This window comes from Crotalus tigris, unplaced genomic scaffold (genome assembly GCF_016545835.1).
Source record: "Crotalus tigris isolate CLP2741 ecotype Arizona unplaced genomic scaffold, ASM1654583v1 scf7180000024347.1601321, whole genome shotgun sequence".
NCBI classification, from domain to species: domain Eukaryota; kingdom Metazoa; phylum Chordata; class Lepidosauria; order Squamata; family Viperidae; genus Crotalus; species Crotalus tigris.
The window spans coordinates 1382615-1406783 of record NW_024100516.1 but is presented as its reverse complement, the minus strand read 5'-3'; the positions used below and the strand labels follow the sequence as shown (position 1 = coordinate 1406783).

At 46.7% G+C, this 24169-nt stretch overlaps 1 protein-coding gene across 2 annotated transcripts in view; it reads right to left on the bottom strand.

The window, feature by feature from the left end:
* Nucleotides 1-24169, bottom strand: part of HELZ2 (helicase with zinc finger 2) — a 77779-nt gene that overhangs the window by 15358 nt on the left and 38252 nt on the right. For both annotated transcript variants that reach the window (XM_039326938.1, XM_039326939.1), the window contains exons 8-14: nucleotides 23461-23536; nucleotides 16408-19918; nucleotides 12677-12762; nucleotides 9037-9171; nucleotides 5328-5513; nucleotides 1387-1531; nucleotides 1082-1198 (exon numbers count right to left, since the gene is read on the bottom strand). In XM_039326938.1, coding sequence (XP_039182872.1) covers nucleotides 1082-1198; nucleotides 1387-1531; nucleotides 5328-5513; nucleotides 9037-9171; nucleotides 12677-12762; nucleotides 16408-19918; nucleotides 23461-23536 — 4256 coding nt within the window. The remainder of the gene's footprint in view (nucleotides 1-1081; nucleotides 1199-1386; nucleotides 1532-5327; nucleotides 5514-9036; nucleotides 9172-12676; nucleotides 12763-16407; nucleotides 19919-23460; nucleotides 23537-24169) is intronic.

Genomic DNA, 24169 nt, shown 5'->3' with positions numbered 1-24169 from the left:
GCTGCAACTAGAACTCATAGTCTCCTGGTGACTGGCCCAAAGTCACCCAGCTGGCTTCCACGCAAAAGGCAGGACTAGAACTTACATCTCCTGGTGATTGGGCCCAATCCACTTTTCATGTCCAAGATGGAACTAGAACTCCCTGTCTCCTGGTTTGTAGGCCTACATCTTAACCAGGCTGGCTCTCCTAGGACAGGGCTTTTCAACCTTTTCACCCATTGTACCACTTTTAGGATATGGCAACATCCAAGGACCACCAGTTGCCTAGCAAGGTGTCAAAAACCTAATGATCCCACCCCCAAAAAAGGAAAAAAGTGATAAAGTACAGGTAGTCCTTGACTTACAACAGTTCGCTTAGTGATTGTTTGAAGTTACAATGGCATTGAAAAAAAAGTGCCCCCCAAGCCACAGCCGAGCAAGACCCCTGCCTGCCCACCCGGCGGTGCTCTTCCTCCTGTCCGAGGTTTTCATTGTGAGCATTTCTGTTGGGGATTGGCAGCGGGGGTAGGGTGGGGGGGTGTTTGGTTTTTATTCCCCCCATCTGCTGGGTGGTTGCAGCAGGTTTTGGTCACTTCACATGACCCTGGGACACTGTGACCGTCATAAATATGAATCCGTTGCCAGGCATCTGAATGTAAATCACAAGACCCTGGAGAGGCTGCAACATTCCAGCTGATCGGCGCTTCTGGGCTCAGCAGAAGCGCCAGGATCAGCGCTGAGCTCCAGCTGGAGCCTGGCGCTGATCCTGGTGCTTCCGCTGAGCCCTGACAGCCCCGAAGAAGCGCCGATAAGCTGGAAAGCAGCACTGATCCTGGCGCTTCCGCTGAGCCCTGACAGCCCTGCAGCTCCAACCATCTCTCGCTCAGGCTTGTGCAGTGCTGCCACCGGTTCAGCTCATTCCCCTCCCCAGCTACCCCTTTTCTAGGATGGTCGCGTCCCACCTGCCAGGTGCCCATGTACCACAGGTGGTACCCGTACCACTGGTTGAAAAGCCCTGGACTAGGATACTCAGGAAACTCTTGGGAAAACTGAGGGATCTTCACATCAGGCTCGTCAGCCCTCTCCATCTGATTGCCCTCACCTGTCAATTTCATCTTCGGTGATCTCTTCTCCACGTTTCACTCGTTCATCAAATGCCAGGATCCTTCCCGAGTATGGATTGTGTTTTCCCCGGATCAGGTAGTGCAAAGTAATACTCCTGTGCAGAAAGGGTTAGTTTAAACAAGAAGCCAAAATATTTACACACATGTATGAAGTGCTACCCCTCAATCTACTATTACTACTATTATTAATACTATTACTACTACTACTACTGCTGCCAATCTACTATTAGCAACACTAACCGAACCCCATTTGCGAAGACAAAACTCAGCCCCAAATTCAAACCTGATCTCTGGTTTTGATTTTGCGTTCCGCTGAGCTTTTCGAGAAATTTGGAGGTTGCTGCCAGGATAAGGAAAATCCATTGTCTCAATCGTCTCTCCGTAGACCCTCAGAGGCTTCAAGTAACCAGGTATCCTCATGAGCATCTCTGAAAAAAGAAACCAACATTTGTTGGCTTGAGTGTAATTTCTCCTGCCTGGGTCTTGCAAGCTGCAGCCTCTTTGGTTAACTGGAACAAACCATGAAACAGCAGAGCACATCATGAGAAAGGTAGGGCTAGATGAATCAAAAGTTGGAATTAAGATTGCCGGGAGAAACATCAACAACCTAAGATACGCAAGATGATACCACTCTAATGGCAGAAAGTGAAGAGGAACTAAAGAGCCTCTTGATGCGGGTGAAGAAGGAGAGTGCAAAAGTTGGCTTGAAACTCAACATTAAGAAAACCAAAATCATGGCATCCGGCCCTCTCAATTCCTGGCAAATAGATGGGGAAGAAATGGAGGTAGTGACAGATTTTATTTTTCTGGGCTCCAAGATCACCTCAGATGGGGACTGAAGCCAAGAAATTAAAAGACGCTTGCTCCTGGGGAGGAAAGCTATGGCAAATCTAGACAGCATACTAAAAAGCAGAGACATCACCCTGCCAACAAAAGTGCGTATAGTCCAGGCCATGATTTTCCCAGTTGCAATGTATGGCTGTGAAAATTGGACCATAAGAAAGGCTGAGCGCAAAAGAATTGAGGCCTTTGAACTATGGTGCTGGAGAAGACTCCTGCGAGTCCCTTGGACTGCAAGGCATTCAAACCGGTCAGTCCTAGAAGAGATCAACCCCGACTGCTCTTTAGAAGGCCAGATCCTGAAGTTGAAACTCAAATACTTTGGCCACCTAATGAGAAGGAAGGACTCACTGGAGAAGGGCCTAATGCTGGGAAAGATTGAGGGCAATAGAAGAAGGGGACGACAGAGAATGAGATGGCTGGATGGAGTAACTGAAGCAGTAGGTGTGAACTTAAATGGACTCCAGAAGATGGTAGAGGACAGGAAGACCTGGAGGAACGTTGTCCATGGGGTCGCGATGGGTCGGACACGACTTTGCAATTAACAACAACAACAACAAAATCATTTATTTATTTACTTACAATGCCTGTTCAGTGATCGTTTGAAGTTACAGTGGCACTGAAACAAGTGAATTATGACCATTTTTCACACTAATAATTGTTCCAGCATCCCCCTGGTCACAGAATAAAAATTCAGGCTCTTGGAAATTGACTCATATTTCTGACCGTTGCAGTGTCCCGGGTTCACGTGATCTCCTTTTGCAAACTTCTGACAAGCAGTAGCTAATATTGGATATTCTTGCTTTGACAAGATATGCAGAACTGTCTGGTATTTTTAGAGTTAATTCAGATGATGGTGGGAGGGGAGGAGAAAGATAAGGACTGCCGATAGGGAACTGAAGTGAATCTTTGCCCTTCAGGCTGATTGGAAAATGTGAGTTATGACTGCAAAATAGGGGAGGGGAATAGCCTGGAATGTTATGTGCAAAGAAAGGGAAATTCAGATCTTGGCATCCATTCATGCTGTGCCGACATTGTGTTCATATGATTAAAGACTTTTTAGAATAAACAATGCCTGGATGTTCTTTGAAGTGTTCCATTAGTCGGAACCTTGACACAGTATCAATGGGAAAGGCAGATTTACTTAACAACCAGGTTACCAACTTAACCACTGCAGTGATTCACTTAACAACGGTGACAAGAAAGGTTGTAAAATGGGGGCAAAACTTCCTGAACAACTACCTTACTTAGCAGCAGAAATGTTGGGCTCAATTGTGGCCGTACGTCAAGGGCTACCTGTATTTTAAGATGCCTCTGGAAGTTGTGGGGGGCTCCATCACTGGAGGTTTTCATGAAGAGACTGGACAGCCATTTGTCTGGAATCTAATAGGAATTCCCGCCATGAGCAGGGGGTTGAACTAGAAGACCTCTAAGGTCCCTTCCATGTTTGATGATCTAAGACTGACCAAGAGAATTGTCCAATTTTGGCACCTCATTATAGGATACATGCAGAAGGAACAATTTTACATGAAATAGAAGAACTTTGTTATGCAGTTAAGGAAATCAGAGGCTAGATTGGAAGTTTTTAATAAAAGACTGGACAACCATTTGTCTGAAATGGTATAGGGCAGTGATGGCGAACCTTTTAGAGACCGAGTGCCCAAACTGCAACCCAAAACCCACTTGTGCATCTTCGGGTGCCAGGTGGGCATGGCCCATTAGGTGGGTGTGGCTGCGGTGGTAACGGCAGACTGGGTGGGACTAAAAAGTTCAATCAATCATCACTGGGTTGGACTAGAACACAGGTCGGCAACCTGTGGCTCTGGAGCCACATGCGGCTCTTTGAGTCTTCCCTTGTGGCTCCTAGCCTCCTCTGCCTCTGCAGAGAGAGACAGAGACAGAGAGAGGCAATTGCGCTTCCCTGCCTCTCTCTCTCTCTCTCTCTCTCTCTGTGTGTGTGTGTGTGTGTGTTTGTGTTTTTGTGTGTGTGTATGTGTAAAAGAGAGTGCACTCACAGTGTTCTCTGTGGAGCTGAAAAGCTTACTGGGTGGAGCTCCTCCCTTTGCTGCGTCTCTGCAGGAAGCAGGAAAGGCAGGAGAGAGCTAGCTAGCCCAGCTAGGCTGACTCAGGAATTCTGGGAGTTGAAGTCCATGAGTCATAAAAGAGACGAGGTTGCCTACCCCTGAGCTTGTTGGACAACAGCTTGAAGCTTGCCAGGTGAGCAGCAGATGGGGGGGGAGAAAGAGAGAGAGAGAGGGAGGGAGGGAGAGAGAGAGAGGAAAGAGAGAGAGAGAGAAAGAAAGAGAGTGGGGGAAGAGCAGTGGCAGACCAAGGGCAGATAGAGAGGGAGGGAGGGAGAGAGACAGAGAGAGAGAGACCCTTTTGACATCTAAAATGAAGATAACACTGCATATATCCTTTTTTTACGTGTGTGTGTGTGTGTGTGTGTGTGTGTGTGTGTGTGTATACACATACACACACACACACACATACACACACACACACACACACACACACAAACACACACACACCTATAATAAAGGTAAAAAAGGATATATGCAGTGTTATCTTCATTTTAGATATCAAAAGGGTTTTGCGGCTCCCAGTGTTTTGTTTTAGGTGGGAAATGGGTCCAAGTGGCTCTTTGAGTGTTTTGGGTTGCCTACCCCTGGACTAGAAGACCTCCAAGATCCCTTCCAACTCTGTTATTCTATTCTACTGTACTGTACCGTACTGTACTCTATTCTATTCTACTCTACTCTGCTCTACGCTACTCCTGTATTTCTATTCTATTCTATTCTATTCTATTGTAATTCCTATTCCTATTCCTGTTCTGTTCTAGTCCTATTCTGTTCTAATCCTATTCTAATCCTATTCTATTCTATTCTTATTCCTATTCCTATTCTGTTCTAATCCTAATCTGTTCTAATCCTATTCTAATCCTATTCTATTCTATTCCATTCTATTCTATTCTTATTCCTATTCCTGTTCTGTTCTAATCCTATTCTATTCTGTTCTTATTCCTATTCTCTTCTAATCCTATTCTATTCTATTCTGTATTTATTCTATTCTATTCTATTCTATTCTATTCTATTCTATTCTATTCTATTCTATTCTATTCTATTCTATTCTATTCCTATTCCTGTTCTGTTCTAATCCTATTCTGTTCTAATCCTATTCTGTTCTAATCCTATTCTGTTCTATTCTATTCTATTCTATTCTATTCTATTCTATTCTATTCTATTCTATTCTATTCTATGGAGAACAGGAGCTCAGTTTAGCAGTATGCCAACCAACTCTACACCATAGCAAAATCAGGTCTATTTCACTTTCCACTATTCTGCCCAAAACAAGAATATTTTTTCCATGGAGAAAATGGATTACCAGCAACAACGTCAACTGATTTGTGAGAAGGTCCACAGTACAGAATGTGACTCTTGGCTCTGGAGGCATCACCCTCGGTTGTCTTTGAAGGCATCGCCCCAGGTTGAGTTGGGTTTCCATTCTTCTCGTGATTGAGCTGGTGAAACCAGTACACAATATGAGCACCAACCACGGTTTTCCCAGTGCCTGAACAAAAACAAACACAAAGAGGAAGTTGTCAGCCTTACAAGGTAGATCAGATCAAGAGTCTCATTCCATAGAATGATTAAAACGCTGCTTTATTGAGGAAGGGTCAAATGAACCATAGCTAGTTCCCTAGAGCAGGGCTTTTCAACCAGTGGTACGGGTACCACCTGTGGTACATTGGCACCTGGCAGATGGTACGCGACCATCCTAGAAAAGTGGTAGCGGGGGAGGGGAATGAGCTGAGCCGAGTGGCAGCACCACACAAGAGCGAGAGACGGCTGGAGCTGCAGGGCTATCAGGGCTCAGTGGAAGCTCCAGGATCAGCACCAGGCTCCAACTGGAGCTCGGCGCTGATCCTGGTGCTTCCGCTGAGCCCAGAAGAAGCGCCGATCAGCTGGAATGTTGCAGCCTCTCCAGGGTCTTGTGATTTACATTCAGAGGCTTGGCAACTGATTCATATTTATGACGGTCACAGTGTCCCAGGGTCATGTGAAGTGACCAAAACCTGCTGCAACCACCAGCAAGGGGGGGGAATAAAAACCAAACACCCCCTCACCCCACCCCCGCTGCCAATCCTCAACAGAAATGCTCACAACCATGAAAACCTCGGACAGAAGGAAGAGCGCCGCCGGGCTGGCAGGCAGGGGTCTTGCTCGGTTGTGGCTTGGGGGGCACTTTTTTCAGTGCCATTGTAACTTCAAACAGTCACTAAGCAAACTGTTGTAAGTCAAGGACTACCTGTACTTTATCACTTTTTTCCTTTTTTTTTTTGGTCATCAAGTTTTTGACACCTTGCTAGGCGACTGGTGGTCCTCGGATGTTGCCATATTGTAAAAGTGGTACAATGGGTGAAAAGGGTGAAAAGCCCCACGCTAGAGAAGCTCTAATGCTGGGGAAAGAAAGGATGACCAACAGCAATGGAGATGGACTCAGTTACGGCGGGGATGGACACATCATTGGAAGACCTGGGAATAGAAAATCTATCTATGTGGTTGCTGAGAGTTGACCTGATTGGATGGAACATAATCAATCAATCAATCGATGTGAAGATCAGTTTCTCTCTGACAAGTCCATAAAGTGGGGAACGGTAGAAAGAAGCAGCAAGATGGATGACTCAGTCACAATGGCAACAGGGGCATCATTGGAATATAGGTAGTCCTCGACTTACAACAACAGTTGAACCTAACATTTCTGTTGCTAACTGAGACAGTTGTTAAGTGAGTTTTGTCCCAGTTTACGAGCTTTCTTGACACCGTTGTTAAGGGAATCCCTGCAGTTGATAAGTTAGTAATCCAGTTATTAAGTAAATCTAGCTTCCCCGTTGACTTTGCTCGTCAGAAAGTCGCAGAAGGTGAACACCTGACCTTGGGACACAGTAACGGTCATAAATAAGAACCAGTTGCCAAGCAGCTGTATTTTGATTATGTGATCATGGGGATGCTGCAAAGGTCGTAATTGTGAAAAACGGTCATAAGTCACCTTTTTCAGTGCTGCTGTAACTTTGAAGAGTCACTAAATCAGGGCTAGGCAACCTTGGCTCTTTTATGACTCGTGAACTTCAACTCCCAGAATTCCTGAGCCAGCTTGGCTCAGCTTGGAAACCTCTCCCTTTCTCCTCAGCACAGCTGGCTCAGGAATTCTGGGAATTGGAGTCCACGAGTCATAAAAGAGCCAAGGTTGCCTATTTCTGCCCTATTCCATTGTTTCTCCACCTCAGCAACTTTAAGATGTGTGGACTCAACTCCCAGAATTCCTGAGCCAGCACGGCTCAACTTGAAAACCTCTCCCTTTCCCCTCAGCATGGCTGGCTCAGGAATTCTGGGAGTTGAAGTCCACGAGTCATGAGGGGGCCATAGTTTCCCCATGCTGGCTCAGGAATTCTGGGAGTTGAAGTCCATGATTCATAAAAGAGCCAAGGTTGCCTGCCCCTGGCCTAGTCCATTGTTTCTCCACCTCAGCAACTTTAAGACATGTGGACTTCAACTTCCAGAATAATTCCTGAGCCAGCATGGCTCAGCTTGGAAACCTCCCCCTTACCCTCAGCATGGCTGGCTCACGAATTCTGGGAGTTGAAGTCCACGAGTCATAAAAGAGCCCAGGTTGCCTACCCCTGCACTAAATGAACTGTGGTAAGTCGAGGACTGCCTATAGTGCAAATGGGTGTGGAATAGCTGAAAGGACTAAGTTGTAGATGGGACAGTGGTATCATATTCTTTATTGAGAAAGGGCTGTTCAATTTTAATACAAATGGCCTCTTTGGTCCCTCTTCTAAACTGGTCTTCAAAAAAAAAATAAAGAAAAGTCCAGTTGCCTTTTGAAAAAGCACCTTTGGGACAGCCATGACCTGGATGACTGAGAATCTCCATGGACATTTAGCTATGCTGGTCTAATTGTGAAGATGCTCACCCTCCCATTTGGAAGGTTGAGAATTCCACCCTAGATAGCGGCAAATGTTTCTCTATCAGGGCACAAAGAAAAGACATCTTTTTTACATCGCCCGATGTAAAAAAGATGTTGAGACTCTAGAAAGAGTGCAGAGAAGAGCAACAAAGAGGATCAGGGGACTGGAGGCTAAAATATATAAGGAATGGCTGCTGGAATTGGGTATGTCTAGTTTAATGAAGAGAAGGACGAGGGGGGACATGATAGCAGTCTTCCAATATCTCAGGGGCTTCCCCAAAGAAGAGGGAGTCAAGCTATTCTCCAAAGCACCTGAAGGCAGGACAAGAAGCAATGGATGGAAACTAATCAAGGAGAGAAGCAACTTAAAACTAAGGAGAAACTTCCTGACAGTGAGAACAATTAACCAATGGAACAACCTGCCTCCAGAAGCGGTGAATGCTCCAACACTAGAAGTTTTTAAGAAGAGACTGGACAGCCATTTATCTGAAAGGGTATAGGGTTTCCTGCCTGAGCAGGGGGTTGGAGTAGATGACCACCAAGCTCCCTTCCAACATTATTATTATTATTATTATTATTATTATTATTATTATTATTATTATTATTATTATTATTATTATTATCTCCACGTGGCATCAAGAAGGGCATCTGGCCAGTAAATGCTCAACTCCATCAAGTTGCCCTGACTCTACCCCAAATTAAGGGATTACAGCAGTGGTTCTCAACCTTTTTAATGCCGCGACCTCCAACCGGTCGTAAGTCGAGGACTAAACTGGTCGTAAGTCAAGGACTACCCAACCGGTCATAAGTCAAGGACTACCCAACCGGTCGTAAGTCAAGGACTTTCCCTGCCCAGGAGCGCCGCGCATGCGTAGTGCCGCCCCCTATGCCGGCCGAGGCGTAGCTGGCAAGCGGCATAGATGGAGCAGGCCGACCACTGGCTGGGCCACCAGCTGACCCAGCCCAAGGGAGATAAGGCACCCGCCGGAAAAGGGGAAAAAAATGGCGGACAGCCTTGCTTGGCAACCCCCGTGAAATGGTCGATCGACCCCAAATGGGGTCGCGACCCATAGGTTGAGAACCGCTGGATTACAGGGTCGTAAAAAGGGAGTCGATCCTTCACCTGGCGGCCCTTGGATTAGAGTAAAGGGCTTTTCCAGTGCCTCCTGGATGGCACTCTGTTGACTTGGATTGAGTTTCCGACTACTGCCTGGGATGTCAAAATTCCCTCTCTTCAAGATAGTGAAAGGTCTTGCTCCTGCAAATAACAAGAGAAAAAACTGTTGAAAGATACAAGCAAGGCAAACTCATTATTCACTGGGAATCAGGTGGTATATACTATATGTTACTATCAGTGTGTGAAATTAGGAATTCCATAAGATGCCTACAAATCCTACGGAATGCCCAAAATGGCACGTCAAAGTATGAAACATTTAATATTTCACACATTTGCTAGGCTCCTGTGTAATGCTAAAAAGCAAACTGGCAAAGTATAAACCGTAATCCTAAAGTATAAACCCTAACCCTAGCCTTCCTGGTTGCAATAAGTAGGTCAATACTTGAGTTTTTTCCTCGTTTTTTTCCCAGTAAGAAAGTCCTGTACTTTATTTTGCATTTCTTCGTTCATCTTTTCAATGAAGGGTTAGGGTTAACCCTAGCCCTAACCCTCACTCTAACCCTAACCCTAACTCCAACCATAACCCTAACCCTCATTCTAAATCTAACCCTCACTCTAACCCTATCCGTGACCCTAACCATCATCTAAACCCTAACTCTAACCCTCACTCGAACCCTAACCATGACCCTCACTCTAACTCCTAATCTCAACCCTCACTCTTAACTTAACCCTCACTCTAACCCTAACCGTGACCCTAACCCTCATTCTAAACCCTAATCCTAACCCTCACTCTTATGTTAACCCTCACTCTAACCCTAACCATGACCCTCACTCTAACCCCTAATCCCAACCCTCACTCTTACCTTAATCCTCACTCTAACCCTAACCGTAATCCTAACCCTCATTCTAAACCCTCATTCTAACCCTAACCATGATCGTTAACTCTCACTCTAAACCCTAACCCTCACTCTTACCTTAACCCTCACTTTAACCTAACCGTGACCCTCACTCTAACCCCTAATTCCAATCCTCACTCTTACCTTAACCCTCACTCTAACCCTAAACGTGACTCTAATCTTCACTCTAAACCTTAATCCTAACCCTCACTTACCTTAACCCTCACTCTAACAGTTACCCTAACCCTCACTCTAAACCCTCATTCTAACCCTAACCATGATCATTAACCCCCACTCTAACCCTAACCTTAACTCATGTCTTAACCCTCACTCTAACCCTACACTAACCGTGACCCTAACCCTCAGTCTAAACCCTCATTCTAACCCTAACCATGGTTAACCCCCCACTCCAACCCTAACCCTAACCCTCACTCATATCTTAACCCTCACTCTAACCCTAACCTTAGCCCCTCACCCTTTTCAGACTTTGCCTAACAGTTCTTGCCATTCTGCATGATGTCTATGTTATGATATTTAAATTTAGCAGCTGGAGCAGTAGGGTTGTGCAGTGAGCCAGAACACACAGTTATAGCCAATTGGTTGGCTCCTGCGTGAGGCAATCTACGTTGTGATTGGTTGCTGTGGGCGTGGAGAGGGAGTTTCCCTTTTTTCCCGCCTTTTTTCTTCTGTGTGCCAGCTGAGCGCTCTATGTATTTACCTCATGATGTAGTGAGGTGCCTGAAAGCTAGTTTGCTGTACATATAGTTGTAGATTATATTCATTTATATAAAATTATATGTTCATGTCAGAGTCTCTGCTTACATTTGGACACCTGCTGCACAATTCCCTGACAGTCTAGGTATTATATACAATGCCCCAGGGAAAGTATATAGCATATTGAAATAACACATACATTTCATACTATACACATTCTATAGGTTTCCTGGGCATTCTATACAATGCCAGTTTTTCACAGATTGCCAGTAATATATACATTTAATATATTATTATTGTTGTTCATTTGTCACGTAGTCAGCCAGATATTTATCCTGGATTTGGCCTTTTGGTATAATAAAGGAGAATATTTGTAGCTCAGGATTGACATGAGGGGTCCTTGCTGCTCTCTGAGCTTGTTTGTTTTCTTACAGACATTTCATGACCCAACCAGGTAACATCATCAGTATCCCAAAGGTGCTTTTCCATGAGGCAACTGGACTCTCTTGTTTTTCCTTTGAAGACGTTTCGCTTCTCATCCAAGAAGCTTCTTCAGCTCTGACTGGCTGGCAGGGGAATGGAAGGATTTATACTCCTTGCAGAAAGCTGGTCATTTGCCGTCTTTTCCAGAGTTGTTGGGGGCCATTTGGAGGTTTACCTGTGTCCTCAGGATTACCTGAGTAGTGTAAAGGGGTGTGGAGTCTTCTTGGAACCGCTGAAAGGACTGTGTTGTAGACTGGAAATAGATGATTTTGTATCTCTTCCCCTCTGTTAAAAGAGGGTTGTTCAATTTTGATCTAGATGGCCTCTTTGACCCCTCTTTCAAACCAGTGGTTCCCTCTGTCCAAAATGTGGATTACGCTGTCTTCAAAAGAGTGGCTTTTTTCTTTTAAATGCAGATGGACTGCTGAATCTTGTCCTGATGGTTTGTTCTCCTATGTTGTGCCATACATTTATGAAGTTGTTGTTTTGTTTCCCCTATGTACAGATCTGCACATGGCTCCCTGCACTGTGCTGCATATACCATTGTTACCACATTTAACATCATAAGTGTTATAAGGGAGGAGGATGTATGGAGAGGAAGAGGAGGAGGAGGAGGAGGAGGAGAAAGAGGAGGAGGAGAAGACAGCACCTGCACAATGCACAATGCATGCATCATTTGACAAAATTCTTCCATTCTGCAGACGGCTCTATTATGATAGGTAATCCTCAATGTACGACCGCAATGGAGCCTAGTCATTAGTCGTAGGTCAAGACAGCCATAAAGCAAGTCCTCACATGATCAGACTCAATTTTACAATCCTGGTTGCAGCAGTCATTAAGCAAATCACCATGGTTGTTAAGCGAACCCATTATTTGCTTCTTCTTTTTTGCCAAGTAAAGGTGGTTTTCTGCAAAAACAATACTAAATCACAAGGCAAGGACTACAAGAGGCTACAAATGACCATCGTTGCGGGCCAGTGGCCAAAAGACAGAGGGTGAGGTGACTACCAGAACCTCCGAACCGTGTTATAATTACGTTCTCGGGAGCTGAATCAAACTCCAAATGGTTACTAAGCAGCTGGTCATAAGTTGAGGGCTGCCTGTGCTCTTTTCAGTGCTAGGCTATGCAATTTCTTTCTACAGGTAGTCCTTGATTTCAATTATTCGTTTAGTGGCCATTTGAAGTTACAGCGGCACTGGGAAAAAAAAGGGACTGATGCCTGTTTTTCACACAACTGTTGCAGCGTTCCCACGGTCACATGATCAAAATTCAGATGCTTGGCAACTGACATGTACTTATGACAGTTACACTGTCCTGGGGGTCATGTGATCATCACTTGTAACCTTCCCAGCCGGCTTCCAGCAAACGAAATCAATGGAAGCCAGATTTGCATATAACAACCACACGATTCACTTAACAATTGCAGCAATTCACGTTGCAATAGTGGCAAGAAAAGTCTCAAAATGGGGCCAAACTGATTTAAACAGCTGCCTTGCTTAACGACAGAAATTTTGGGCTCAATTGTGGTCGTATATTGACTACCGGTACTTACTTTGGGTTGGAATGGGTTGACCCAATGCTATTCTCTGTGCAAGTTTTGAGGCATACTCCAGGTTCCAAATTGCTTTTTCTTTCCGACTGTGAAGAAAAGAAAAGATAAGTGCAGAAAGAAAGAAAAAACACACCAAAGAGATAAGGGGAAAAAAAACTCAGCAAGGTTTCCAAACATTCTTGTTGTAAATTGTCCACAGAATATTTATCTTCATACAGGTAGTCCTTGACTTATACCAGTGGTGGCGAACCTATGGCACGGGTGCCGGAGGCGGCACTCAGAGCCCTCTCTGTGGGCACGCGCACTGTCGCCCCAGTCCTAGGTCTTCAGCTGGGTTTTATAAAACCTTTTCGCTTTAGGCCTCTGCCGCCGTGTGCAAAAAAAAAAAAGGTTCAATCAATCAGTCAATTTCAACTTCTCGTGGGAAAAAAAAAGATCTTGCAAAGTTGGAATTGATTGATTGAACTTTTTAGTCCCACCCAGTCTGCCCTTACCACTGCAACCATGCCCACCCAATGGGCCACACCCTCCCAATGGGCCACACCCACCCAATGGGCCACACCCACCCAGCACCCGACGATGCATAAGTGGGTTTTGGGTTGCAGTTTGGGCACTCAGTCTCTAAAAGGTTCGCCCATCACTGATTTAGTCCCACCCAGTCTGCCGTTACCACTGCAGCCATGCCCACTCAATGGGCCACACCCTCCCAATTGGCCACGCCCAGCCAATGGGCCACACCCACTTGGCACCCGACGATGCATAAGTGGGTTTTGAGTTGCAGTTTGGGCACTCAGTCTCTAAAAGGTTCGCCATCATTGACTTATAACCACAACTGAGCCCAACATTTCTGTTGCTAAGTGAAACATTTGTTAGGTGAGTCTTGCCCCAATGTTACAACCTTCCTTGCCACAGTTGTAAAATGAATCACTGCAGTTGATAAGTCAGCAACACGGCTGTTAAGTAAATCTGCCTTCTTCCTTGATTTTGCTTGTCATAAGGTCGCAAAAGGGGATTACGTGACCCCGGGTCACGGCAACCCGTCATAAATATGAGACAGTATCCGAATTTTGATCACATGACCATGGGGATGCTGCAACAGTCATTAAGTGTGAAAACCAGCCATAAGTCATTTTTTCCAGTGCCACTGTAACTTCCGTCACTAAATGAACGTTTGCAAGTGGAGGATTATCTATACTGGTAGTCTTCGACCTACAATTATTGATTTTACTAACCATTCAAAGTTACAACAGCACTTTTAAAAAAGTGACTTACACCCAATACTCATTCTTAGAACTGTTGCAACATCCCCAGGGTCACATGATCAAAATTCAGGCATTTGGCAGACAGCATGCATTTATGACAGCTTAAGGACCAAGGCAAAAAAAAAAAAAAAAAAAGGTTGCAAAATTAGATCAGACACACGACTGATCCCATTTATCACTGTCAGGACTGTGAAGGAATTGAGAGAAAATATTTGTTTTACGTTGAGATATTCATGATTAGTCAAACCACCAAAATCACCCTTTTGCTGGGATCAGTTACGGAAAAAAATAAAGACGAAAAGAGAGAAAGGGCAAAAAAAAAAAAAAAAGAACCCAAATGCTTTGATGCAATGCAGATTTACACTGTGGAGTCCTTGGTGCAACTAAGCTGGTTGAGAGCAGTGGTTCTCAACCTTTTTAATGCCGCGACCCCCCAACCGGTCGTAAATAGAGGACTACTCAACCGGTCGTAAGTCGAGGACTACTCAACTGGTGCAGCACCGTTTGTAGAATGGGACTTTTGGCGGGCTCAGCAGGGCAGAGACAGCCTGGACAATTCCTATTGGCTTTTGAAAGCCAATAGAATTAGAGTCTATTCAAGAGAGTCTATTCTATTGGCTTTCAAAAGCCAATAGAATAAAAGGGAGGAGCACAGCTAAGGAAAAGGGAAAAAAATGGCAGACTGCGTTGTTTGGCGGCCCCCGTGAAATGGTCGTTCGACCCCAAATGGGGTCCCAACCCACAGGTTGAGAACCACTGCTGCAGACGTTTCCTTACCAAACTAAGAAACATCATCAGCACTTGAAGGGTTTGCGAAGTGGAAGAGAAGGTGGCAGGAAGAGGAGGAGGAGGAGGAGGAGCCAAGCTGGCCCTACTGCTGCTGGGACATTTCTTGGCCATGTCAGGTGCCGTGTGGCAGCCAAGTGGCTGCCCGTGCTGCTTCTGCCTTGCAGGACTCTTTGCCCTCCTGGCCCCGCTACTCTGGACTGCCCTGCTGAGCTGCTCCTGCCTGGTGTGGGGCGAGTCGGCCCAGATCCGGAGTGCTGCCCCGCCACCAGTCTGCCAGGGCCCTTGGCCAGCGGCCACCATGCCTCTGCTTTTGGGCTGCTTGAGCGCCAGCCTGCACGTCTACTCGGTGTTGCAGGCGCTGGGTTAAGGGCTGAGCCTGACATTCTACAGGCCCTTCATCGCTCATGCCAGCTGGGTGCTTTTGGCCTCCACCGGCTGCTCCCGCTGGATCGTCTCCACCCGGCCAGCTGCTGCCACCGCCATGAGGTGAGGAGGCAAGGCAGGTGGCAGAGGGGTAGAGTTGCTTCCCTCCACCTGCCAGACACCTGCCGAAGCCACGCAGGGTAAGGTTGCCATGGGGTGGTGGAGTTGCTTCTCTTTGCCTACCAGACACCTGCCGAAGCTGCGCAGGGTAAGGTTGCCGTCCCCGCTCCCACTCAGATGCCCTCCCCTCCCCCAAGCATTTTTTTACTAACCAGCTGCACTGCATTTTTCCGTTCGCTTCTCAGCCTTCGCCACGTGTTTGTGGGACAAAAAAAAAAGTTCAATCAGACTTTCTAAGTTCTTCAGATCGCGCGAGAAGTTAGAAAGTCTGATTGAACTTTTTTTTTTTTGTCTCACAAACACACGGCGAAGGCTGAGAAGCGAATGGACAAATACAATGAGGCTGAAAGACAGGTTAGTATGGTAAAAAAAAAAACCGCATCTCGGCAGGGCGGGCATGGCAACCTTACTCTGCACAACTTTGGTAGGTGTCTGGCAGGTGGAGGGAAGCAACTCCACTCCCCCATATAGCAGCCTTTCCCTGTGCGGCTTCAGCAGGTGTCTGTCAGGCCGAGGGAAGGAACTCCATCCCCCCCCCCCCCGCGTCGCCTCCTGATTTTATGGCAGCGGCGATAGCCACCAGTTGGGTGCAGGTGATCCAGCGGGAGCAGCTAATACAGGCCAAAAGTGCTCAGCTGGTATGAGAGCTGCAGCACCCGCCAGGGCCCGAAGAGCACCAGGTTCAGCCCTTAGCCCAGTGCCTGCAGCATTGAGTAGCTGTGCAGGCTGGCACTCAAGCAGCCCAAAGATGGAAGTGCGGCTGGTGCAGTTCCACTGGCGGTTGCTGGCAAAGGGCCCTGGCAGACTGGTGGTGGCCCTCCAGATTTGGGCCAACTTGTCCCGCGCCAGGCTTGGCACCCTTTCCACCACCACCAACCAGGGCCACACCAGTGCCATACCTGGTCTGCCACCATGCTCTCACCGCCGCATTGCTTCTCCACCCCATGCATAAGCCCCGCTCCACCCCCACAAAAGTAAAATCTAGTGTTTACTTCAGAGCGTAAAGGAAAGTAAGACAGGGTCTTACTTTTGGGGAAACATGGTAGTAGAGTAAGAAAACTACCAAGCTCAAAGAGCACCCAGGACCCCACAATTCAAATCTGACCTACAAATATGATCATCTATCGGCAAACTTACACGTCAGGCAGCTGCTTCGGAATCAGCTCCACACTGAACCTTGAGCTCTTCTGCGTGACCTCAAAGGGGATCTTCTCCATGGATGTAAAATGGATATAGAAATTCACCATCACTTCGCCACGGTCATCAGGTTTCTCATTCTCCTCAAAGGTATCTGTGCATCCGTGGGCCACCCAAGTGTACGTATTGGGATCAATCGTGAAATCCCCAGTCTTGGTTGTCTCCTTCGACAAACTGAGTTGCTGAAAGGTCTGGCTGAGGTCTACTTCCTTGTCCTGGAACCCATGTCCTTGGAGACCCGAAAGGCGAATGCACATGTAGCAGGCACCAAAATCCACTTCGATGCTACATTCTTTAAGGAACTTTTTCGTGAGGTTGATGGTTCCACAGAGCTGACCTTCTTTGGTCCGCTGCTTCTTCCAAAGGATCGGGATGTCTTGCAGGACAATCGAGCTGTTTTCAGCCAACGCGCTCAAAGTTGCTTCTATGTCACAAAGAGGCAGCCACACTTTGCGATAATCGGAGGCGTCCTTGTAAATGTCCTTTGGGGCTTGGGAAGTGTACTTGGAGAAGCAATCGATGGGTCTCTCAGTGTGTTCCAAGCACACCTCAAAGCCAGGAGCTACTGTCCACAGTTGCACAAATGGCACCAGGAAACCTCGTTGGACATCGGTGGTCAGTTGGAAATTCAGCACATCTCCAACTTTAAGTTCCACTGACAGTTCTTTGTAGTGTAAGCACTTACTCCTCACCATTAACCCTACACATTTGGGCTCCAGGGTGTAATTCTTTTCCAGGAGGTGGATTAACTTCTCATAGTCTTCATTTTTGACAGCTGCAAGGATTTCATGCCACACATCTCCTTGGAAGCAAAAGACGTTCCCTCCAATCTCTGACCTCTTTTTGTTGTCCTCCTTTTTGACTACCCAGGAGTAAACTCTTCTCCTCCATGTCAGCTTCATACTGTTCCGCTCCTCGATAAAATCTGGTTGGGACACCAATTGAAGGGCTCTATAATTGATGCAAGGACTATCTGGAAAGGTCTCCTTGTTGAGAGGAAACAAGAGTTTGAAATTCTTGGCCTTCCCTTCAATGTTGGCAATGAAAGCAAACTTCTTTTGAACCTGGCATTTCAACTGGGTGGCCAGTTCCAAAGATTGGACTCTTCGCTTGTACATGTTGGCCCTGCTGTTCTTCCGGTTGAAATCATGGCAAATGAATTCAATCTCTGGTTGGGAGTACTGGATGGGTTTCTTCGAAATCAGAGAGATGATATGCCTCTGAACAACAACATCCATGTAGCGCCGAATCGGAGAGGTAGCCCAGGTGTACGAGTCCACGTGCAAAGAGTAGTGGCCCATCTTGGACTGAGGGCAGGAATTGGAACGAAGAAAATAAGAACGGTTCAGGAGCTTCCGAAATTCTAAATTGATGGGAGCAAGTTTGGGATGGATGTCATCTGTGGTAATGAGGTCAAGTATCTTGGCGAAGTCACGGTCATTGGCCGCTAACTTGAGATGTTCCCACGACGAAGTCAAGAGAACAAAGGGATGGCTGGTCCTCCCGGGAATATCACCAGTTGGAACTCTTAGATGATGAGAGAGGTGGGTGGAGAGAGGAATGATCTCTCTGTATTTGTCCTGCATTTGGGAGATTTGCTGAGGATTGGGCTCCATCTGACAACGAAGAGGCGTTAAATTTCTTGTAGGATCCTGGTTTGTGAGCAGATCTCCCACAGAACTGTTGAAGAGAATCATAAACTCCTCAATCATCTGGTGAGAACATCGCTGACCTAAAGGAATTTCTTCATCCAACTGGTCATAATGATAGTCTTCGTGAAGTCTGGACTTCCGGTGGACGCGGGAGAAATGATATGCCATTGCAACACAATCCTCTAAGGTGTCAAAATGAGGTGATGGTGCCTCTATCTTGTAGTGTTTCTTAATTATTTCTTCAGCTTCCTCATAAGTCATCTGTCGATTGGAGCAGATTATGGACACGGCAAAGGAAATCCTTTCCATATGGTCTGTGGCCTTATCCACTACAACAAAGAGGGAGATCACCAAACGTTCCTTGTCAGGAAGGAGACTGAAGAGATTTTGACTGAGTTGTGGTGGCAACATAAATATGGGCTCCTTCTCAGGAGCATAATAAGTTGACCCTCGCTTCTTGGCTTCTGCATCTAAAGGACAATCTTTGGAGATCACTGAGGCCACGTCAGCAATATGGATCCCAATCTCATATTTGTCACCCATATCTCGGACACTGATGGCATCGTCCAGGTCTTTAGTCCCCAAGGGGTCAACTGTGAAAGTACAGTGAGCCCGACAGTCTTTCCTCTCCTCTCTTATCAGAGAGGGGTGACGGGAGATTAATTTGGCCACCTGGCTGGTCACCGAGGCAGGATATCCAGTGGACAAACAATATTCCAAATCCAGAATACGAAGCCCATCTTCTAGTGAGGAAGCCAAAGGAAGGACCTCTGTAACAATTCCCATAGGGTAGTAATAACCTTCTTTCCATTTCACGATTTGTACCACGAAAAGGCATGTCTTCCGGTTTTCTGGTGTTATTTTTTTCCAGCCCTTCAACTTGATATTTCCCGCCTGGTCAATTTTGCGGATGGGAATAGCATCACGATCAGCCTCAGGATTCAATGGAGGGACAAAGATTTTTGTGACAGACTGGTCCAGGGGGATCATGACCCGGAGATCAAACTCATCTACTTTGCAGACAAAGGTGAGATCCCGTTCCACTTCTTTTAAGATGCCCACCACTTTCCCACGAGGGTTGCCCTGGAAGGTCGCGTTGGGCGTCAGGATCTCCACCAAGACCTGGTCTCCAGTAAAGGCCATGCCACAGTTGAGTCGACCCTTGATCTGGATGGTCACAGAAGGAACCTCGTCCAGAGTGAAGGCGGAAGCTTGATCAAACCGTTCTTGGACGAATCCGCAGCGTTTGTATCGGTCGGGCTGCATTTGCAAATACCGCTGCATCGTTTGCGAGGAATAGTTGACATACTCGTGCCTTCTGCTTTCAGGGACCGAGACATTCGACTTCACCTTCAGCAGACCTTCCTCATTGACCGTCACCATCATCTCTTTGCTTTCATCCAAGAGTTCCTGCAGTATCGGATCATCAAGATTCAAACTCTCTGTGTCGGAGACCCAGGAGTCCGTATCGCTACTTTCTTCCTCGCAGTCAGAGCTTCCTCTGTTCCAGCTGGCCCAATCGGACACCATCTGCTTTATCTCCTCCAAGGTTAGGTTCTCCGGAGTGATGGACTTCTTCTCAATGCACTTCTTGATGAAACTTTTCCAGATCTTGCTGCACTGGCCATGAGAACACAGCGCGACAGCGTCTCCGACTGTGATGACCTGCGACTGAGCCCTGGTTATGATGGTGTTCAACACCCGCGCATTGTTGAAATACTCCAGGTTGGAGGAACTGACATGCTTGAGGCTGTTGCAAGTGTGGATAGTGTTGATGATGATGACACGGAATTCTCGCCCTATAGAAAAAAAACATAAAACAGAAGGTGGACCTGTTTGTCAGTATCATAAAATACAGGCTATCCTCGACTTACAACAGTTCATTTAGTGACCACTTGAAGTCACAGTGGTACTGGAAAACATGACCTATGACCCTTTTTCACACTTAACGACCACTACAGCATCCCCCTGGTCACGTGATCAAGGTTCAGAGGCCTGGCAACTGGCATGTACTTATGACGGTTGCAGTGTACCGGGGTCAGGTGATCACCTTTGGCCACCTTCTAATGAGCAAAGTCAATGGGGGAGCCAGATTCACTTTACAACCAAGTTACTAACTTAACAATTGCAGTGATACATTTGACCACTGTGGCAAGAAAGGTCGCAAAATGGGACAAAATTCACTTAACAACTGTCTTGCCTAGCAATGGAAATTTTAGACTCAGTTGTGGACATAGGTCAAGGACAGCCTCTAACAAAATAAAGGCAAAGAAAATGAAACGTTACAGATGCAAAGAGAGATTTCAAATTATGGATACATCTGCCCCAAATTGGAAGTATTATTGAACCCCCCCCCCCTTTCACAGATATTCGACTTACAATCATTCCTTTAGCGGCCAGTGGAAGATACCACAGCCCTGGGAAAAGTGGCTGATGAGTGGTCATCACATTTAAGGCTGTCGCAGTGTTCACCGCAATAATGTGATTAAAATTCGGCTGCTTGGCCACCAGTGGTTGCAGCCTCCGAAGGTCATGTGATCACCGTTTGCAACTCTCTATAACTGTCCGATTTGGCACAGCAACCAAACAGGACAGGTACAGACTTCAATGGATAGTTAGGACTGCAGAAAAATCAACTGCAACCAGCCTGCTTTCCATTGAGGACCTGTAAATTGTGCAGGTTAGGAGGGCTGAGATAATATCTACACCAGTGGTTCTCAACCTTTCTAATGCCGCGACCCCATAATACAGTTCCCCATGTTGTGGTGACCCCCAACCACTTATACATCACTGGGTGCCAGGGGCGTGGCCAAAGAAAAGGGGGGAAAAAATGGCGGACAGCCTTGTTTGGCGACCCCCGTGAAATGGTTGTTCGACCCCAAATGGGGTCCTGACCCACAGGTTGAGAACCACTGATCTACACACACACCCCTCACATCCTGGACATAAACTGTTTCAACTCCTCCCCTCTGGACGCTGCTGTAGGGCATTGCATGCCAAAACAACTAGACACCATCACTCTGCTGAACACTTAATTCCCACAGCACTGTCTTAGACCTAAAGATATTTACCCATGTAGTAGGGCTGTATTATTATTATCCTTCTCATTTTCCCTACTACCTTCTCCTATTGATATCTTATCATTTATCCCTTGTTGTTTGTATCTTATGGTTTATGATTGTAATTATGATTTATGATCTAGGACAGTGATGGCAAATCTTTTAGAGACCGAGTGCCCAAACTGCAATCCAAAACCCACTTATGCATCGTGGAGTGCCGGGTGGGTGTGGCCCATTGGCTGGGTGTGGCCAATTGGGGGTGTGGCCCATTGGCTGGGCGTGGCTGCAGTGGTAACGGCAGACTGGGTGGGACTAGAAAGTTCAATCAATCAGTTCCAACTTTGCAAGATCTTCCCTCCCCCCAAGAAGTTGAAATTGACTGATCGGACTTTTTTTTTTTTTTTTTGCACACAGCAGCGGAGGCCTAAAGCGAAAAGGTTTTATAAAACCCAGCTGAAGGCCTAGAACTGGGGCGATGGCTTGCATGCCCCATAGAGAGGGCTCTGAGTGCCGCCTCTGGCACCCGTGCCATAGGTTCGCCACCACTGACCTATGATCTATCACTTTGTTGTTTATATGTACACTGAGAGCTTATGCACCAGAGACAAATTCCTTGTCTGCGTAATTACACTTGGTCAATAAAGAATCTCATTCCATTCATTCTTTCCCGAGAACTCTGCAAACAATTCCAAATGAGCTCCAGTTGCAGAGCACCCAAAATACAATGAAGTGAGACGTAAGGAAAGAGACAAGTAGCCATCGCCACTGTGAATCCAGTTTGTAAGTAGCCCTAGTACAGGGCTTTTCAACCAGTGGTACGGGTACCACCTGTGGTACATTGGCACCTGGCAGGTGGTATGTGACCATCCTAGAAAAGTGGTAGCGGGGGAGGGGAATGAGCTGAACCGGTGGCAGCACCGCACAAACCTGAGCAAGAGACGGCTGGAGCTTCAGGGCTGTCGGGACTCAGCGGAAGCGACAGGATCAGTGCCGCTTTCCAACTGATCAGCATTTCTTCGGGACTGTCAGGGCTCAGTGGAAGTACCAGGATCAGCGCCAGACTCCAGCTGGAGCTCGGCGCTGATCCTGGTGCTTTTGCTGAGCCCAGAAGAAGTGCCGATCAGCTGGAATATTGCAGCCTCTCCAGGGTCTTGTGATTTACATTCAGAGGCTTGGCAACTGATTTAAATTTATGACGGTCACAGTGTCTCAGGGTCATGTGAAGTGACCAAAACCTGCTGCAACCAGCCAGCAGACGGGGGGAATAAAAATCAAGCCCCCCATCCCACCCCAGCTACCAATCCTCAACAGAAATGCTCACAACCATGAAAACCTCGGACAGAAGGAAGAGTGTGGCCAGGTGGGCAGGCTAGTGTCTTGCTCGGCTGTGCCTTGGGGGGTGCCATTGTAATTTCGAACAGTCACTAAGCGAACTGTCGTAAGTCGAGGACTACCTGTACTTTATCGCTTTTTTCCTTTTTGGGGGGGAGGGTCATCATGTTTTTGACACCTTGCTAGGCGACTGGTGGTCCTCAGATGTTGCCATATCCTAAAAGTGGTACAATGGGTGAAAAGGTTGAAAAGCCCTGCCCTAGTAGATCCAGTGTAACTCTGAACAGTTGCCAAGTGACCAATCGTAAATCGAGGACTACTTTTTACTTGAAAATATTTCACTGCAGTCTTCCCCTGCTTGGAGCCCCTGATGCACGGCCTGGGGTTCTCAAGTCATCTGAAATCAACACAGCCAGGTTGGCTGGGGACAATAGATAACCTAGTCCCACCAATCCAGAGACTATCCCTTTGGAGAAAGGTTAGCCTGCAGGGCTGTGATTTTTGCCAAGTTTCAGAAACCCTGCTTTTGAGAGTTTAAGAGGCCCGCTTTTCAGGTCATTCTAACACAGTGGTTCTCAACCTTTTTAATGCCACAACCCCCAACCGGTCGTAAGTCGAGGACTACTCAACTGGTGCAGCACCGTTTGCAGAATGGGACTTTTGGCGGGCTCAGCAGGGCAGAGACAGCCTGGACAATTCCTATTGGCTTTTGAAAGCCAATAGAATTAGACTCTATTCAAGAGAGTCTATTCTATTGGCTTTCAAAAGCCAATAGAATAAAAGGGAGTAGCACAGCTAAGGAAAAGGGGGAAAAAATGGCGGATCGCGTTGTTTGGCGACCCCCGTGAAATGGTCGTTCGACCCCAAATGGGGTCCCAACCCACAGGTTGAGAACCACTGGTCTAACACCTTCTTGTAAAGGACAGGTAAAATTGGAACAGGAATCTTACCTGGTAGGTTGTCATCGTTCTCCACAGTCACCTCTGAAAAGCCTCTTTTTCTCAACCTGTCTCGGATAAATTTCACCTGGGGAAAAAAAAATCCAAGTTATCAGCATGTTCTTTTGTTTGTGGATTTAGACTTGGTCTGTTTTCATCTCGAATGGGTCCTCTCTGGGCTGGCTTCAAAGGGTAAAACTGTTAAAAGCCTTAAGCCAGTGGTTCTCAACCTTTTTAATGCCGCGACCCCCAACCGGTCGTAAGTGGAGGACTACTCAACCGGTCGTAAGTCGGGGACTACTCAACTGGTGCAGCACCGTTTGTAGAATGGGACTTTTGGTGGGCTCAGCAGGGCAGAGACAGCCTGGACAATTCCTATTGGCTTTTGAAAGCCAATAGAATTAGACTCTATTCAAGAGAGTCTATTCCAGTGGTTCTCAAACTGTGGGTCAGGACCCCATTTGGGGTCGAACGACCATTTCACGGGGGTCGCCAAACAAGGCTGTCCACCATTTTTTTCCTCTTTTCTTTGGCCACGCCCCCAATACCCGGTGATGTATAAGTGGTTGGGGGTCACCACAACATGGGGAACTGTATCATGGGGTCGCGGCATTAGAAAGGTTGAGAACCACTGGTCTATTCTATTGGCTTTCAAAAGCCAATAGAATAAAAGGGAGTAGCGCAGCTAAGGAAAAGGGGGGGAAAAAATGGCGGACTGCGT